General features: G+C 45.6%; 1 protein-coding gene across 1 annotated transcript; it reads right to left on the bottom strand.

The window, feature by feature from the left end:
* Positions 1-854: 854 nt before the first annotated feature.
* On the bottom strand, positions 855-18,107 carry LOC122385836. Its single transcript, XM_043374417.1, has 8 exons — positions 17,433-18,107; positions 14,694-15,059; positions 9,875-10,004; positions 8,141-8,313; positions 7,658-7,711; positions 1,784-1,819; positions 1,401-1,485; positions 855-1,207 (listed from the first exon to the last, which is right to left on the bottom strand). Exons 1-8 carry the CDS (start codon positions 17,494-17,496, stop codon positions 1,204-1,206), a joined length of 912 nt encoding a protein of 303 aa, XP_043230352.1. The 5' UTR covers positions 17,497-18,107; the 3' UTR covers positions 855-1,203.
* Between the last annotated feature and the right edge of the window lie 528 nt (positions 18,108-18,635).

Below are 18,635 nucleotides of genomic sequence, written 5' to 3'. Positions count from 1 at the left end.
GAATGGGGATGATTTAGGGCGCTCACCACGGCCGCTGTGATATATTGCTGGCAAGAAATGCAGGGAATCGGCGCTGGTCAACTGTTGCTATGTAGACGAACGCCTAAACTTCTGAGCTTCTTTTCAAAACTTTTGATAGTTGTGTCAAATGAAACGGATAAATCTATTGGGAATCGATTGGGCCATGCGTCAACGGCTCTGACACGAAGCGATTTCATCATATGTGTTAAATGCAAATAGCGATCCATAAATTATGACTGTGGGATGTGATGGTGTGAACTGTGACGTCTATTGCACTTAAATTGACTCTTAAGGGAATTCCTAGAATGATCTAGAATTAAATTAATATTAGTTTTCCTGAGCGGAGCAATAGACGAACCATGATTCATTGCTCACGCGAGTTATTTGACAGCGCCTTAATTGCTTTATTGTGCTCAGTGCCTTAATTGCCGCCAGAATTAGTGGATGCTTGAAGCAAACCTGATTCGATTTTCGCCCCTTGTATTCGCTGACAGTGGGTGGCAATTACACTCGTTCAGAACTGCTTTTATTACGGCAATAAATTACATCGTTCGATTGCGCTGCACCAAATGTTCCCACACGTGCAACTGCTGGTTAACAAGAGTAATATCGTGTGACGAACCGGTATAAGAGCGCTAAACACCTTATCGACATTCTGCATTTCCTTGAATACAACCTCAATGATGTGAAGATAAACAGGCCTGTTCTATCAGCGTATTTATCTGTTTAATTTCGTGTTTGTATAAACTCTGTGACGTATTTGCTGCTGTTCATCATGTGGTGCTTTGGGAATTAGTCACTTTGCTCTGACCGTTCAGTTCACATAGAGTAAAAACAAAATGTCTTATATTATGACACGCTATACAGAATCAATGATATGATATACATCCTCAAACCATATATGACCAACCCTCATCACTACCGGACCACAGGCATCACCAGCTAAAACAACAATAACATACATCGTCTCACGCATGTCCATCTCATACCTCACACATCGAGGAACAGTAAACGCTGCAGCATAGACAGCAGCTTACAACCAGGGGCGATTAGCTGTCATCTATCCCTGGTACGCGAGAATCACAGTGGAACTGTTGAACAACAGAATGACTAGTGTGCGAAGGCGCGGGCACTATAGCCGAGCCAGGTCTCTTGGTCCTCGTACGGAAACTTGTGGACGTATCACCTGGAAATGAAGACTTTGTTATGATGCTTTTACGGTTCGTTTAAACAATAAACAGTCCCTCCGTAAACGTTTCCGATCTACAGAAAACACCTGATTTGGCTATAGTAATATCTGATTTTGATATGGAGAATATATGATATTCCGATTGTCGAACGTGCGCAATACACGTTCTAATTGGGGACACTTTTCTCACCTTAGCTCCAAGAAGAGACGCATCAGAAGACTGGCTGCTGAAGTCCATGCCAGAACTGCAAGGTTTGCGGCCACGGATGGAACACCTAAACACAGGAAAACTGCAGTTACACACCCATTTTGGTCAATGAATGTCGTATCATCTCACGTTAGAGTTCGCGGGCAACTGTGGTTTAATCTTGCTAAGTCATTTGATCTAAGTGGTATATAATAGGCTGTTTAAATACGAGCTGAGCTACTCATTCGTGTCTTATCCCTATGCATTACATGTGATGAACCTGGCTGTACATTTGAATAATAGGCAATTGCTCTATCATGATACTTGTCTTTGTCTTTGTTATGATTGTAGTTATTTCGATTTTACCATGACTGCGTTCAACTTACCTGATGCCAAGCTGTTCATCTCTCTCCATGAGTAACCTGCAACAGGGGTGTACCGCTGTTATTACGCTGGCCGTAATTGTGTGCAAGATCGCCGGTTATATTGATCACTGAGGGGTGAATAAGTGCCCTAATACTGGCCTCCCTGAAGAGGAGTGTACCGCCAGAGCAGTTATTGGGTGGAGCTGCAACAGTGGATGTGTTAGAAGTGGGAAAAGTCCACGGCGGTCGCTAAATGTGCAGTGTCAGAACTGATAAATGCCGGCAGGCGGTGATCATCAGACATGTGCTTGGATCCGGAAAAATGGATCTGAGATCCGATCCCATGGATCCCGATCCGAGATCCATTCAGATCATAGATCCAACCCCTAAATTTTGTCGAGAGATCTACTGGGATCATAGATCTGACCCCTCAATTTTGTCGCTAGATCCACTCGGATCATAGATCTGGCTCCCCAACTTTGTCGTGAGATCCATTGGGATCATAGCTCACAGGTGCTCAAAATGTTAGCAACTTTCTTTCATAAGAAGTTATGAATACCAAAGTATGGTTAGAAACAAACAATCTTATACAAAGGACATATTAGTAAAGGCATCCAGTTACATTATACATAATACAAAATAAAGGAGGCTCATGACGGTCACAACTTGAGAGAATGGGGTTGGGAACTCGATTTTTTAAGAATGCATGAAAATGATCAAACTATTTTCACAGAATTTATGGTGCATACCATTGCCTCATAAAATCAATATCCTGAGAGAAATGGGGGAAGAAAGATAGGAAACTTGTTTTGAAAAGTTCTTGAAAAAAGATGCTCTTGATGCTGTTACGTCACATGTCACCTTCTGCGGTTGACAAATAATGGCGCATCTGGCGCACCACAGATTACATGTTATATCAATGGGTGAAAGATGTTGTTTGTTTCACTCTGCCATTCGCGCTGTTTTTAACTTTAAATTATGCTAAAACATTTACGGATGAAATGTTCAGTGTCAAAAATTGATGTGTCTGCCGTGTACTATATTCCCACTTAACATTGAGCGCGTGATAAACATTTTATGTACCTCGAATTTTCAAATGATAAAGATGATGAATCGGAGGATGCTGAAAAGCAAAAGCTCATTCCAATATTTGGACTACTTTACGATTAAAATGTTTACATTCCTGTCATCTAATTGATCATTTATTTGTTCTTTTTTATGAAAATAACTTAAGGCGTTGAGAACCGAGGTAATTTCTATCTACCGTGCCTTAACTTACCAGCAACAGCAACGCCCTACGGTGGCAAGGGAGACTGTGAAAGAAGCGTAAGATGGATTCTAAACAATTCTTTTGTGATATACTGAAGGGCAAAGTGCAGAGAAGAGCGTACAAGTCCTGTTTTGTGCCAGGCTATTGCAGCAGCACTTATGAAACTCCGAAAACGATCTTCGTTCATGTCCCGAGCAACATTACCCTGAGGAGATGATCGTCTTCAATAGCAGGAAGAGCTGATGCAAGTACTTTGAAATCCACTATCAAGTCGGTGCTATTGTTGTAATGATCACTGTGAGGTGAGATATTTTGTGTAAGGGCTGAGTGTAATGCCCAGGAGATGACCTCCATTCGCCCCCTGACCGGTCAGGGTTATAAAATTTGAGTGGATGGCAGTCCGTTTGGGGTTCAGATGTCAATTGTATTTTGTTACTGTCAAACAATACATGTTATGCTGGCAGCGAATGTATGTAACGTCGGTTTTCGAAACAGAAGTTAGAACTGTAACGGCAGAGTGCTTGCTGGTCTCATCGTAAGTATTGTAAGTGTTGTAAGCAAAAGCATTGTCAATATTGTAAGTATTGTGAGCATTGATGTATGGTAGATATCACCTCACATGATCTCGGCTCAGATAACCCTCTCCGGTGTCCCTGTCAGTAAATGGCACCTGGATCATTACAGATACGATAATTTGCCATAATTCTTAAAGAATTGGGTGGTTTTGACTCGTTTACTCGAGGTGCAGGTCGCATTTCAATACTTTTCCATAGGCTTGCAATGTAAAGGTCACGACTCTGACCTAACCTCAGGTCACAGATCAAAAATTCTGAGATATACGAACGACACATACTGCAGGTACTGTTTTGAAGACTTGATGAGAGGAAATAACTTCGTGAAAAACTCAAGCTCTGACGTGTTTGCAAACTTTTCTGAGGTGGGGTCAACAAACCCGCTGCCGCTCTGGTTACCTGACCTGACCTGACCCGGCATTTTTTTTTTTTTTTTTGCTGAGATGTGCGCAATGAGCATTTAGGAAAAGTCACCAAATATGAGCTGAATGTCTCGCGGCGTTTGGCAATTGTACAAGAAAATCCTGAAAGGCCTCCCCGTCCGAAATAGGGTTAATGTGTATATGAAGAGTTGCAGATGCCAAACATACCCAGATCTAAGACTGCAGTTCCCAGCGCCGCTGCAACGTTTTTAAAACAAACATACATAGGACATACAAACATGTTTATTTGCATCTGTTTTGGATAATAGCAACTCATGGCGCCATCACCCGCGATAATTGTTAGGATTTGAGATATATTTTTATTTAGGCCATTAGTTTGGCTGTAATGTTTATTAATATTAGTTGAGCGGAGTTTGGTAGTTTTTTATTTAACTTGTGGTATGTTGTGCTGATTGCGGGTTGTTCAAACCTTTCAAATGTAAGGACCTTATTGAACTCAACCCTACCCCTACACTACCCTACATACGACTGGACGCTTTCCAAGCCCACAAGCATGACGACGCCGAGATGGAATGTAGCCGGGAAATCACCCTCGCCATCTGCTCTAGAACTAATCGTGTGGGGCGGCGTGTGGGGCGCCGCTTAGCCTGGGGGTGCACTTCTAGTGGATGGGGACGGGGGTGCACCTGCACCCCTTTCATATGGAAAGTTACTTCCCTGATTACAGCTCCCCGTATTGCACCTAATCAGGGAACGGCCAGCAAACGGAGGAACTATTTCTGGATGACAGGCGAATAACCGCTCACGCAAGGAGCGGAGCTCCGCCCCGTCCAAACTGGCCAACAAAGCAGAGACAGAGGCAGCATCACATCTTCCATCAAAGAACTGGTTTCTGGCTTGGAAGATGAGCTCCATCTTTGCATCCGAGTCGGTGCTGTCAGGAATCAGCTGGTCTAATGGAGTGAGAGTAGTGAGACGACTAGCTATTGTATCAGAGCTGCCTAGTCTTCGTAGCATTTGCACCGATTCTTCTCGATCGGACTCTGAATTCTGTCCCTCCTGCGTATTACTTGAGGCATTGCTATGTAGCTAAGTCTTTGGCAGAGTTTCATTATCCATGCTTTGCAAACAGTGCCATAACAACACAGTTAATTAAGCACCAAGCTGTTTTGCAAGTTCCAATACAGTTGAATCGCACGCGATTTGAGTGCAAAAATCAAGAAAAGTGCCAACTTGTTCCCGTAAAATATTTTGAATATTGACCTAAAAAATGAGTAATTTCCAGATAAAATAACAGCGAAATCAGTTTTCGCTTGCCAATAAAACTCACAGATATTGAAGCTCCACTATTAAAGGAACATTTTAGTATATGCCATTCTTTATAAAACTTCTTAGCCACGCAATACCAGCGCAAAATAAAGAGGCACTGAAAACATGACCAATCACTCCGATTTACCATAGGAAAATACATAGACAATGTATGTCTCAACTGCGCCAAATATACAGACAGTTATATACCTACATGTGACGTCATGATTAGCCCGACCAATCAGAAGCAAGTTGTTTTCAGCCACAAATAATTAATTTCTGAACTAACTAGGCATGTTTTTAACAAAGTGATTTTAAATTAAATCATTAAAAATTCTGAGCTTTTTTATTTTACCAAAACATACAGAGCATGCAGATAGGTCCCAACCCTATTGAGTGACATGAAGATTATTCACATAGGTACCAACAGAAAAGTTTGCATTAACAATTAACATAGAGGTAAGTCAAAGTAATGACTAATGAACAATATATTACTAGATACCTACCACATCACAATTCATGTTAGAATCTACATAATGATATTGATAAGACAACCTTGCATTAGACAACCATGATGCTTTCCAGTTTCCAGCTAACACAATTGATTGATAAACAATAAAAGATGATACGGACAAATGTGGCTTGGTTAGGTAAAGGTATTTCAATCTATTGAAAGAAATATTTGATAAAATAAACTGAGATATAAACAAAAATATAAAAATATTCAACAGCCTGCGGAAGCGATGGGAAGCGAAATATCAATTGTAATGGCCTTGGATATTTACCGTGAAATGATTATTCAGTATCTAAATAGAACTCGTGACGTCATTTCTAACAACAAATGAGCTAAGCGTTCTATCTTCGAGTATAATGAAAATAAATAAAAATCAAATTGGAAATTCAAAAGTTTGGAGTTTTTTTTTCAAAAGAATGTTCATTTTCTCTGCCTCACATAATTTTACGATACGATTGTTTGTGAATATCATCTTTGTAGCCTTGAATTTAATGACGTAAACGTAAGCTGAAACGGTATTACATGACCTTGAGTTGGGTGTGGGCCTTGCATCTTTATTTTATTCACTTTTCAAAAGAATCACAATATCTTACGTCATTAGTTTGAAGGGCCTATTACGGGGAATCTTCTGGAATCATTACGGCTTTAATCAAATTAAGATTTTTCATTGGTCAAACGATAATGACGTAATAAAACAATATTACCAAAACGTGAGCTGTGAATCCACACGTGGCAGTTGGCACGATGCCAAAAGTTGAAGTAGGTAATCTGAAGAAGTTGATGCCATTTTTGAACTTGTAATTTTATTAGGAAAGTATTAGAGGTTGGTTGCTATTCTTGCTAAATCGAAATTGTGTTGCACATACTAATAGCTCATACGAACATTCTGGATTGGGATTTCATACCTGGCAGAAGTGGATTGCTGGATTATTTTTAACAAAACTGACCTATTTGGCTTCCAGGTTTGATTTCCTAACATCTGTCCATAGGCGGCAGAACAGGGGGGGGGGGGTGGCACCAGGGTACAGTGCCCCCCATAGACTTTGGCATTTTAACATTAGCCCTACTGGCGTTGCATGGAAAGAATGGGACCAAAATGAAAATCTGCAGTGCCCCGCTGCCACTGCATCTGTCTGTACTGTTTGTTCATTGAATCAAAGTGGCTGTAGCTTGTTGATAAGATTGTCATCAGTGCTGTCATGAAAAAGTTATAATTGGTCACAAAAAGTAGCAATGTGCATTGTGCATGTTCTTGGTTTATTTTAAATGTAGTACAAATGTTGTTGATTTAAATGCAAATTTAATGATGAAACCTAATGATTACAACTGGTCTTAACCATGTCCACAAGTGACAATTCTCAATTGTATTGCACTGTAAGGTGTACAATTATGTAGGATAAGGGTTTCATTGGCTACATGTTGTCGTGAGATCCATACAGATCATAGGTCCTCCACAAATTTTTGCCCGCTGGATCCACAGAGATCATAGATCCGACCCCTAAATTTTGTCGAGAGATCCATTCGGATCATAGATCCAACCCCTGAATTTTGTCGAGAGATCCACTCGGATCATAGATCCAACCCCTCTATTTTGTCGAGAGATCCACTGAGATCATAGATCCAGCTCTCGGATCCATGCACATGTCTGGTGATCATAGTAGCTATCTACCGAATATCCCCTCAGATAAAATTGTTCGAGTGTGTAATAACGGGCAGAAGGACAATTTTATTGAGCAAGTGCACCAATTAGCATTTCACCTACAAATGGAGAAGGAATTGGTGTCGCATGAAAATTCTGCATTACCTATACGCGATCAAAACCAGCAAGCATTCCGATGTCGAACTTACTCGTATATTTCTCTTTTCGCCCCAACATTGGAGAGCTTGAGTGAGATGCTGAACCTGAAAATACAGAAAGGCGACCTTCACACCACTGCATAGCTGTCGATGAGTTTCGACTAAGAAAATACCAATAGCACTGCAGACTTTTGCGTTGGATGAGAAGCAATTCAACTGAACTAAATGCCTCTATTTCATCCCGATTCTGGCTCCAGTGATTTGTATTTGTATTTGTATTTCATTTAAAGAGATTAATTATGTTCAAACGTCTACCGCCACATTAGAAGATTAGAAGATTTTTTTACATTAGAAGATTTTTTTTCACATTAGAAGATTAGAAGAGAAGATATTTTTTATCGATGTAAAGCCTATATCTTGTTTTTCCACTGACGAAGGCACTTTGTTGTCGAAACGTCTGGTCTTATTACATTGTTTTTGGATTACATTGACTGTGAGAAAAACGTCTACCGCCACTGTGGACGGGTCACCTACCTCTGATGTGCGGTATCTTCTCCGTGACCGAGTAGCCGGTGTGCGGCAGCGAGATCTCGCAGTGGATCAGACACTGTTCGGGCACCTCCCTGTCGTCCAGTTTTTTGGTCACGCGCACACTGTAGGCGCCGTCCACCAGCGTCTTGGTCACCTGCAGGCCTCGGATGCGCTCCCTGGAGGAGGGGTAATCCTCAGTGACGAACGGTGGACAGGCCGACAGTCGGACAGGGCGCGGCGAGCGGGTGTGTCGTGGGGAGATCACACGCGCGGACGACCTCTGACGTCACAGTCGGTGGATCTAAGTGGAGTATAAGCTATGATGATGCTGGTAGAGACTAAGATAAGATCAGTGATTGAAGATAATCTGCTGCATAGGTAATGTGCTGGTAAATTAATAGGGATAGGCGCATCACGCTACGCAGACCTCTGTGAGATCGCTGGATTTATGCCCATGATCATCGGTAGCTGATGGACTAAGACGTCACGTCCGTCTATGGCCAATGGATTCCTTCAGCCCCTGACTATACGGCGTTCGATTCAGCCCCAGGGGAGTCAGGCACGACAACTTTGTACCTAAATATGCCGATCAATTCCAACCATCAACATACGTCGTCCACTTCAGAAGTTTTGAGACTGGCCTCGTAAAATCCATATGAACAGTGCTAGATACTTGTTGTTCTCACAAGTCCTTACCACAGTTGTTATAAACGTACTTGCGTAATTTTGTTTTTCTACGTTGCAAAAGGCGACAACGGTGTCACCCTGAACATGGCAAGTCGCACGCGGCTTATCACAGTGACCAGTGTAGAGTACAGTCAGGTTGTTCATGTGAAGACAACTTGGAGGGTCGCTGTGCAATAAAATTTTGGGAATAGCTTGGCAAAAATGCCCGAGAAGAAACATAGCAAATTGACTCTCAAGTGACTTGAGACGAAAGCTGGATGTATTTTTACCATCCTGAGACCAAGGGACAGAAGTTCCAATGAAAACACACTGACTCCTTCAGACCCAATAAAGACAGACAGCGCAGGTCCACTGGGAAGCTCAAATTAGTCCCTTACTTAGAACAAAAAGGCAACAACTTCATAACCTGGGTCCCCTACACGGCCAGATGGTCAACAAGGAATGATTCGTGAAGGTTCTGAGGGAGTTGAGAAAGAGATTTCGCCGCAAGAGGTCGGAGCTCTTCAACTGTGGCCATGGGCTTCTGCACCAGGACAGCGCACACACCCACAAGTCCACCATGGAGACGAACTATCTGACACAGATGTGCGTCAAAACCGTCCGTAACCCTTCCCACAGTCCTAATCTGGCCCCCTGGCTTCTGGATGTTCCCCAGACAGTGACAGGGAAGCTCAGGGGCCGTCTTTCGGAGGATGTGGAGGAGATGAGTGAGGCTGTGACAGAGGCCCCAGGCACCTTCGCTTTGAAGGCCAATCAGCAGGCCTTCAGGCAGTGACAGGAGCGCTAAAGCAGGTGCATTGGACTCGGGAGGCTCCATTTCGAGAGTCATAGAAGTTTCATGCTTCTCTGAAACAGACATCTGTCTCTACTGAAAAAGTCTCAAAACTTCTGGAGTGCACCACGTAAGTCTCTCTCGACCATAGATTGTCATGTTTATAACAAGGCGTTGCAGTTTCCCATGTGCAATTAATGTGTCTGGCGGGTGGACGGTAGAGACCCATCTGCGAGCCCCGTTACACCTCGCGCCTCTCGTCACTGCAGAGCGCTCACCGTTTGAAGCGCGACCTCTGGACGAGCAGGCTGACCTCCGGCTCCGGGTACATGCCCTCGGCCTTGCACGTCACACTCATGTGGTGGTGGTGAGGCTCGCTGCTCGACAGAGACATCGACTTGACGGGAGCTGAAAGGACAAGCGGGAGAACATGAGTGGTATGAGTACACCCTTACAAAGGGGCTTTGTAAGGGTGTCAGATTCCTGGAAAAGCTTACAGCAGAATGTCGAATGTTAGTACACCATGTCTTGAAATAAGTACCAGAGCTGTGGTATTTGGTCAGGTTTGTTTTTATCTGTACGTAATTCATTTCAAGGCCGACATATTTCTGCAGATTACAGATGCATCGGAAAGACATCAATTCAAAAGCATCCACCGAACATCATAGAGATCTTATATACATAGAGATGACACGCCTATGTTAAAGCACTTGATTTCGTGGCGATTCAGTGGGTCTTTTTAAGCAAGGTTTTCTGGGGTGCCATGGCCCGTGACTTGCATTTTGTAAGGATTCGGTTAAGGAGATTGTGTTCACATCCGCTTATTTTTAAGTACAGCTTTTCTTTTTTGTCTAGCTGTGACGCTTTCCAACGTTATCATTGAAATGAAATTAGGCATGTTATGCTCGTATCAGGTACTACATGTATCATTAACCCTCGCCGGCCGACGGGGGGACGGTTGCCGCCCCCCCCCCCTCCATAGGTTTTTCACGATAGCTCCGAACACGCCGGTGATAGAGGGCTGAAACTTGGCATACCTAACCTTTGATCCAAGCCGCATCTTGTGACACCAACCGCATTTTCAGGTTAGGTCAGGTCACTGACCTGTTGTGACGTCATAAGTGAACCTCTGCACAGTCCTCAGATGTCGCAACTTCGCAACGCCGTCAGTGCCAGAGGAACTTTCACAGGGAGATGAAACTTACAGGATGTAGTATCCTCCAGAGGTCTCATAACTTGTATATCTCGGATTTTCCCTAAAAATCACATGAGGTCAGGTCGGCCACGTGACCTCACCATTAGGCCTATACCCAAGTCAATATGGAAAAATGAAAACTGCTATGTTAGCGCCGAGAACTATCTCAAACTGTCTCCGGCACATGGAATCGTGATTTGTTGCACGCCTTGCAAGGTCCGATGCTTCACTTTTGCATTGTTGACATTGCGTGACGTCATTTATGGTCACTTGGGTCATTAGAGTTTATCAATAACTCCCCATCAAATTGAGGTAGCGAGTCGGGAAAGCCACCAATTAACTCATGAAGACCTGCCGATTCGAGTAATATGTAACATGACCTCTTTCAACCAACTTCGTGATCTGGGGCGCTGACCTGCCCTTGACCCGAGGTCAACACCTCAAGTTGACCTCACCCGAACAAGAACTATACCATTCGACGCGCCTGAGCGAGGCGAACACGATGATGCCAAAATCGCGGCTCTCCGACCGTTTTTTGCGAAGTTATGAAAAACTGAACCCTTGTGTCACTTGACCTGACCTCAGAGGGCACCGGTTGACCTGAGACCTTAAAATCGGGTACCAGTCGCTGCGTCTTGTAACGGCGCACACGCTTGTTTTTTTCGCGACGCTCTAGCTTCATCAGGGGTGAAACGGCGAGGGAAATCGTTCCAACCCCCCCCCCCCCCCCCTCGGCCGGCGCGTATGTAGAAAACCAATAGGTCCGGCGAGGGTTAATGTATCATTGAATGGGAACATGCAACATATGTATATTTGAGCTTGCATCGTGCTCAGAAAGGTTCAGAACAGCCGTTTTCACGACGGTTGACCAAAAGCGCCAAACTTGACCAAATCTCAAGAAACCTACCCTGAAAATTCCATAAACCTGACCCAAATGACCTTAGACCTGTGACCTTTTTTGGGGGACCATGTCAGGGGGCCAGAAAACATGCATCGCACAACCCTAGTAAAGTTGGTTCATGTGCTGACCCTTGGTGACCTGACCTGTGACTTGACATGGTATTTTCAGTGACCTCTAATAGCAACATATATGTATAGTACCTACTAGGCAACGTACAGGGTGGGGCAGAAAGATTTACCTGTTTGTTTTCAGTCCATAACTCAAAAAGTTTTGGACGGACTTTAGTGAAATTTTGCATGCGGCTTCCCAACTGACTCGTGTATAATTGTTACGATCGTTTTTAATTTTGTCATGATTGTTGCCTAGCTATGGCGGAGATTACAAAAAGAGCCCAAATTGCGGCGCCGATGCAGGCTGGCCACAGCGTCCGAAGCGTTCCAAAACAGCTCGGCGTTACCATAAAAACTGTTAACAATCTAAAGAAATGCCTTAAAGGGACAGGTACAGTGTCGAGGAAGCCCATCCCAGGCAGAACAAGACATGTCCGCGCTAAAGAGCTGGTTGATATCGTGCACAAGATGGTGTCTCGAACTCCTTGGCGAAACATGCGCAAACTGGCAAAGGACCTCGATTTTTCGCCCAAAACGATCAGGAGAATCATAAACGACGATTTGGGCCTTGAGTCATACATGATGCAACGTCGACACCTAATTTCGGCGACATCCAAGGAGAAACGGCTTCACATGGCCCAAAAGATATTGGAGGAAATCAGAAGCGCCGGTAGCAAGGTCTTCCTCTGATCTGATAAAAAGATTTCCACGGTTGAGCCCCAGATGAGCTCTCAAGGCGACAAAATCTTGGCAGATGGTTCATCCAGCATTGATCCTGCTATCCAGGCCAGTTTTGGTCGCTACAACCCTGCTGGTGTCATGGTTTGAGCTGCCATCGCATCCGACGGCTCAAAAGGACCCTTGATCTTCATCAAGACGGGTGTGAAAGTCAGTTCGCACGTTTATGTCCATCTGCTGGAGAAAGATGCTCTACCTTGGATCACTCAGTCGTTCCGAGACGGATGCATCGTCGTCCAGGACGTTGCGTCGTCACAGACGGCCAACTTCACTCAACAGTGGTGCAAGACCCACATGCCTGGATTCTGGGACAAGGACATGTGGCCACCGTCAAGTCCAGGCCTGAGCCCGATGGACTTCACCACCTGGGCCATCCTGGAGAGGGAGATGTGTGCAACACCTCACAGCAGCATGGCCGCTCTGAAGCTGGCCCTCGAGACAGCATGGTCGGATTTCGACGAGGGCACCGTGCGGCGCTCGCGCCTCTCCGCAGGGGGAGGTTTCGGGGCAGGGGTGAAGACCAAAGATGGCCATATTGGTTCATAGTGCCGTTGCTGAGATGTGTACATGCTACTGAATACGTGTACCAAAAATCATTTGAATATATTCGTTCTGGACCGAAATATTTTCAAAAATCAAGAGGTAAATCTTTCTGCCCCACCCTGTATTGCTGATTTTCGACAAAATGCGTTTTAGGTACTCTTTGTTATAGCGCATTCCCCAGAAGATCTGTGAACGGCGAAACATTTTCTCTTTGACCTGACCTGTGATGTCATCGGTGACCCCGAGGTCAATGAAATTTATGAAATTGGATTCCGTCGACAATTTTGACATGGCTATCGAACATCGTTTGAATGTTACGGATCCGTCCAGTAGTTTCGGAGATACGGGAGGGGGCAAAAAATGCCCCCCCCCCCCCCACCGCGCGGAATGTGGCCGGGAGGTCCACCGCTTGCCGGGTTGATGAGAGCCTGAATGAGAGAGAATGTTTTTAGGCGAGCTTTTAAGGAATTCAATAAAAACACAAAATGAAATCATGCTACAAATTTCATTGCTTACCTCAGGAATAAAATCAGCCAGGAAAGAACAGCAATATTTTTAACCAGTAAAACGCCTTTTGGGGCGACCAACGGAGCGAGCGAGAGGGTGGGCCTTGGACAAGCGAAATTGCAAGGGACACCTCCAACTAACTTGTGCACTGCACCCTACTAACCGGTCCCTAGCGATGTGCCAAATTTGAACGCAATCACCCTAGCCGTTCTCGAGAACCAGAAGGGGCACCCTGCACGTGCGCACGTGCAAAATGGGTCCCAACTGACTTTTGCACGGCACCCTACTAACTGGTCCCTAACCATGTACCAAATTTCAGCACAATCGGTTCAGCCGTTCTCGAAATCTGGAATCGACCCCTGCACGTGCGCACGTGCCGCAGCAACCCAACTGTGGCACATGCATATGCATTGCCTAGTGGGTGCCTACCTACATACCAAGTTTCAGCGCAATCGGCCAAGTAGTTGCCAAGATATTGCAACAATTACAAAACTGACACCTCTTCGTTTTGCACGTGGCACGTGCATAAGCGGTCACCAACATGCATCGAAAATAGTCCAATACTCGGTAGAAGGAATGAAGCTACCCTACACAAATTATCGCATGTAAATCGGTCAAGTGGTTGCTGAGATATAAGCCTCGCAAAAGCGTAACCACGGCCGGCCGGCCGCTCATACTCAGAAATTTCCGTTAATCTACGAAAGACTACGCTCGCTTCGCTCGCTCCGTAATGATTTCTTCAGACTAACAATGCCTCAGCCATATTGGCACGCTACTGGCTGAAAATAAGTTGCTTAAAAAGACCCACTGAATCGCCACGATTTTAAGTGCATGTCATCTCTATGTATATAAGATCTCTATGCCGAACATCGGTTTAACAATAAAAGGTGCTTGTTTGCTTTGACTGAGTGTTACATCACCCGCCAAAAGATAAGTTCCATCGATTGCCTAAAAAAAATCAGAAGGTATTACCCGTTATGGATTCAAATCGGTAACTATAAATAAACTTAAAAAAATTACGTGTTTTGGAAACTTTAAAACATGTGGAAATACTTTAAAGTCTGCCTCAACAGAACAGTACTCTGCAACTTAAGTTCACTTACAATAGATGACCATCCTCTTGGTGGCCGTGTCGACGCCCGACCAGGTGGACACCTTGCACGTGAACTCGCCGCTCAGCTCCGGACGAGGGTGCACCAGCTGGATGGCACGGTGACGCATCTGTGGGTCATTGCTGATCACGTGACCCAGGTTGACCCGACCCCGGAGGAGGCCGAACGCCTGCGGCGGGTAGCCGGGGATCCACTGGTAGACGGGTGCCGGGCTGCGGTTGTGGTACCATTTGACCACCAGGCCGGCGGCAGAGCTGTTGTCCAGAGAGTACAGGCAATCGAGGACGATACTGTCCATGGAGCCGTTGAGCACCGCAGTTGGCACCGCGAGGTCGATGATGCGCAGTGCCTGACCACCTGCGAAGTATTGTAGGTCAGTGCCCAGCAGACCTGTTCAATACGTCTTGCCCTGCAGCAGCATAGTAACGGGAACTGCGTTCATCGACGCTCAAGGTTAGATATGATTAATTTTAGCACGTGCGATATATTCAACAGAGAGCGCTGATCATTGTTGCAGGAAGCCGCTTCGGTCTGTCTGAAAGATAGCATCTTTTCTCGGTTTTAATTAACAGTGATCAGTGGGAATTGGGATTGACCGCCATCGTCGTTCCTTCCAGTACCAAAAATAATTCGAGCTTTGCGGAAGTGCGCACTAAAATTAATCCTGCAATAAGTTTGCCAGCGTGCTGGCGTCGTGACCAAGTACTTTTCTTGAAACAGAATCCACTTGTACTAAGGACATACTCGATGAAATGGCTTTAGTTCATCAATATGACATTCTACTAACAAGTGCGTATATCAACACAAAGGAAAAATCCGACTTTTTATTCACTATTTAAAATATATATGCTGCAAGCCTACTTGAATATTTATGTTCATATAAGCTGGCTGTTTGGGCGGAAAATAGAGCAAGGTCTCTTGCGTTTCTTTATAAAAGACACCCTCGAACGTAAAAGAATACCGTAACAACTACCAGGCCACCTTTTTGTAACTTTTTTGTTGCACACTTAAGAGCCTGCCTCTTAAAAGCCGCGGAAGATGAACCGACTCGTTACCATTTTTGCTCGTCATTGTCCTGCGTCTGTGATCGTTACGAGGCTCGTTGGGCGCCGGGAGCTCCCTCCGCACAGTCGGCTCGGCACAGCGCGCGCGGTCGTGACACTCACGAGGACCCCTTTGTGCCGGCGCCGCTGCGCCGATGACACATGACGGGAAATTGCCTGCCGTCATCACCGCGATAGGGGCTGATTACCCAGCCAGCGTCCCTTGAGTGCGGCTCATCTGGCCGCGCAGAAAACCCTTCATTCCACGACGGGCCCTTGTGGTCACGACCAGGATATACTCTCTAAACGCCTCCCGACTCTGAACTCTATCCTCGTGGTCAATACCGTGCGCTTCTCCGGTCAACACCGGCGTTAAATCGTCGTCACGCGCGTGTCTGATTGAGTCGTGACTGCAGCGCCGGGCTCCTCCTCCCCGGAGACTGCAGCTCATCACAACACACCAACACCGCGGCGGTTTTTCTCCGACCGCCGCTCACCGGACGACCTTTAGCTCTCAGCGTCACCGGGGTCGCTCGGACGCGCTCGTGAGCCGCAGTCAGCCGTATCGGACACCTTTGAGGGCTAATGATCGCAGGGTCACCGCACACAGAGATTAGGGGTAAACAATTAGTGCCCGAGCTGCGGAGAGCGCCGGGGGATCCACCGCCAGCTGCGCAGCGCGGGGCTGAGCCGGGCAGATCACTATCTGGACGGGTCGGATCGGGCTGTCGGTTCGGAGCGAGACGTGGGGTGAGGCCAACATGCCGCCGAATCACCCCCGGGGCGCCGGTGGCAGAGCAGCATGCAGCGCTATTCTTGTCGGGCTAGTTAGAAAACTAACTCATTGTTTGCATGTGATCCTACCGTTGTGTAAATGCCAAAGTGTCGAGACTGAGGTTCCTTAGTGAGAGAACAATTTGTTCCACCCATATTTTGCCACCATTACATGCAGTAAAGCAGAGCATTCTTTACCCTGGGCAAACACAAACTGCAGAAGAAACCCATATTGATTCGGTCATGAACACGCGATCAATTAGATAAAGGCCTACGGCGCGGTCGTTGATGTGAATTATTACACCAATGTCCAATTATTGCTAGCATTAGCCTGGTTTATGTGGGCTACTTGGAATAAATATCAGACGTTGAATCTAAGACGATAAACTAATATTGAATAGCCGACTGATGGTGCCATGGGCGGATAAGAAGAGAGAAGATGGTGCAATATCATGCAAAATCAACAAGGTAAACACATTACATTGACATTCATATTCTTTTCAACATTAAAAGGAGACGAATCTCAGTGTCGTGCGTCAGGGGCGTGGGGGGCGGGGGGGGGGGAGTGGATGGTAGCAACTCAAAATTTCCGTTTATGGAATTGTTTTCCTACGTGAGGAAACCATCCATAGGCGGCGGAACGGGGAGGGCACCAGGGCACCGTGCCCCCTTTCATTTTGGCATTTTAACATTAGCCCTATGGACGTTGCATGGAAAGAACGGGACCAAAGTCGGCAGTGCCCCCCCCCCCCCTAATTGAAGGCGTTCCGCCGCGCCGCTACTGAAACCATCGTGTCATGTTGAATACTGTCAACGATGCACTGGCTTTGCAATCCATCTATGAGTGAAAAGCGGACCACTGTTTAGCCAACACAGAACACTGACAAATCACTGAAACAGTACTGAACCTCACCTGATAAAAACACAGTGCAGGCAGCCACCAGGCACAGATGCCACCAGTCCGCCGTCCGACCCATCGTCTGGTGCCGATTTCCTCTAATCTTCTCTTCTCACTCGCATCCCAAGCGGTCCACAAATATCCCAGCTCCTCTCCGATAGGTGCTTGTCACCGGCGCGAGCGTCACAGACCTCCCTCGTCAGCCACACGGCGCTACTGAACACGGCACATGGGGAACACGCGAGGGTCGACAGTGACGCGCCGAGAGTGACATCTATCGGCCGCTCGGGTAACCAGCTCACCGCGCGGGTGACCGAGAGGGCCGTAAAATTATTCGGGTATGCCGCCTCCGCCGCACCGTCCACGGAGGAAGCAATAAAGTTAATTTGGCGCCGTTAATTTAGAGCAATGAGTTTCGCTGTCTTTGAACCCCCGCGCACCGGTTAGAGTAGGCAGAAGCACTCGACACTGCCTAGCTTTATGGCTGGCTGTTTGAAAACGTATTTCAGAGTAATGCCGCAAAAAGCTCCTGAGCATGACATCGGCTCTTTTATTGTGACAAAAACTGATGAGGGGATCGTTTTTGTGCGGGTTTATTAGAGGCACGTCAGTATTGGTAGGGAATGATGAACGGTTTCGATATAAACTGCTTTGGATGATGCTCACTTCTGAGGGGTGATCTTGCTGTTCAAGATCAGATGACCTCGTAAAATTAATTAAAATTACGCTACTTACTCACATTCCATGGAGATATGCACATTTGATGCCGCCACTTTAATATTCATAGCCTTGCCTGGAACCAACAGGCTACCCCGTAAACAGACAAAATCCAAGGTAAAGTCGGAATTGCATGCCAACATAAACTGTATTGTCACTTGGTTTCAAAATTGAATGCGCCCGTGGCCCCGTTAGTTGTAAGTATTCCTTAAGCCATGGATGAGATCATACTATGTTGTTTTAAAGTCATTTTTTCCCAGGAAATTAGTTATGTATGGTCACTTTTCGGATTATTCTCTGGGATAATAATATCTAACTCACATTACTATCACATCACATATCTAACTCACATTGGACTTGTGAGTTAGATATTATTATCCCAGAGATCATACTCCTAATCCATGCTTGCTACGTGCTGCTAGTGTTCAGCATATCGTCATTAAAAACTTAAGCTCGCCGTCTTTGGACGGTTCCGCTCCGTGAAATTATTTAAATAAAAGT

Source organism: Amphibalanus amphitrite, unplaced genomic scaffold (genome assembly GCF_019059575.1).
Source record: "Amphibalanus amphitrite isolate SeventyFive unplaced genomic scaffold, NRLGWU_Aamphi_draft 000233F_arrow, whole genome shotgun sequence".
Lineage (NCBI taxonomy): Eukaryota > Metazoa > Arthropoda > Thecostraca > Balanomorpha > Balanidae > Amphibalanus > Amphibalanus amphitrite.
Note: the sequence above shows the minus strand (reverse complement) of the source record. Positions and strands in the feature narration are given on the sequence as shown.

Coding starts and splice junctions, on each gene's coding strand:
- LOC122385836 (XM_043374417.1), bottom strand. CDS start 17,496: ATGGGTCGGACGGCGGACTGGTGGCATCTGTGCCTGGTGGCTGCCTGC. Junction 15,060..17,432: donor CTGCACTGTGTTTTTATCAG/GTGAGGTTCAGT, acceptor AATACTTCGCAG/GTGGTCAGGCACTGCGCATC. Junction 8,314..9,874: donor CAGAGGTCGCGCTTCAAACG/GTGAGCGCTCTG, acceptor CCCCTCCTCCAG/GGAGCGCATCCGAGGCCTGC.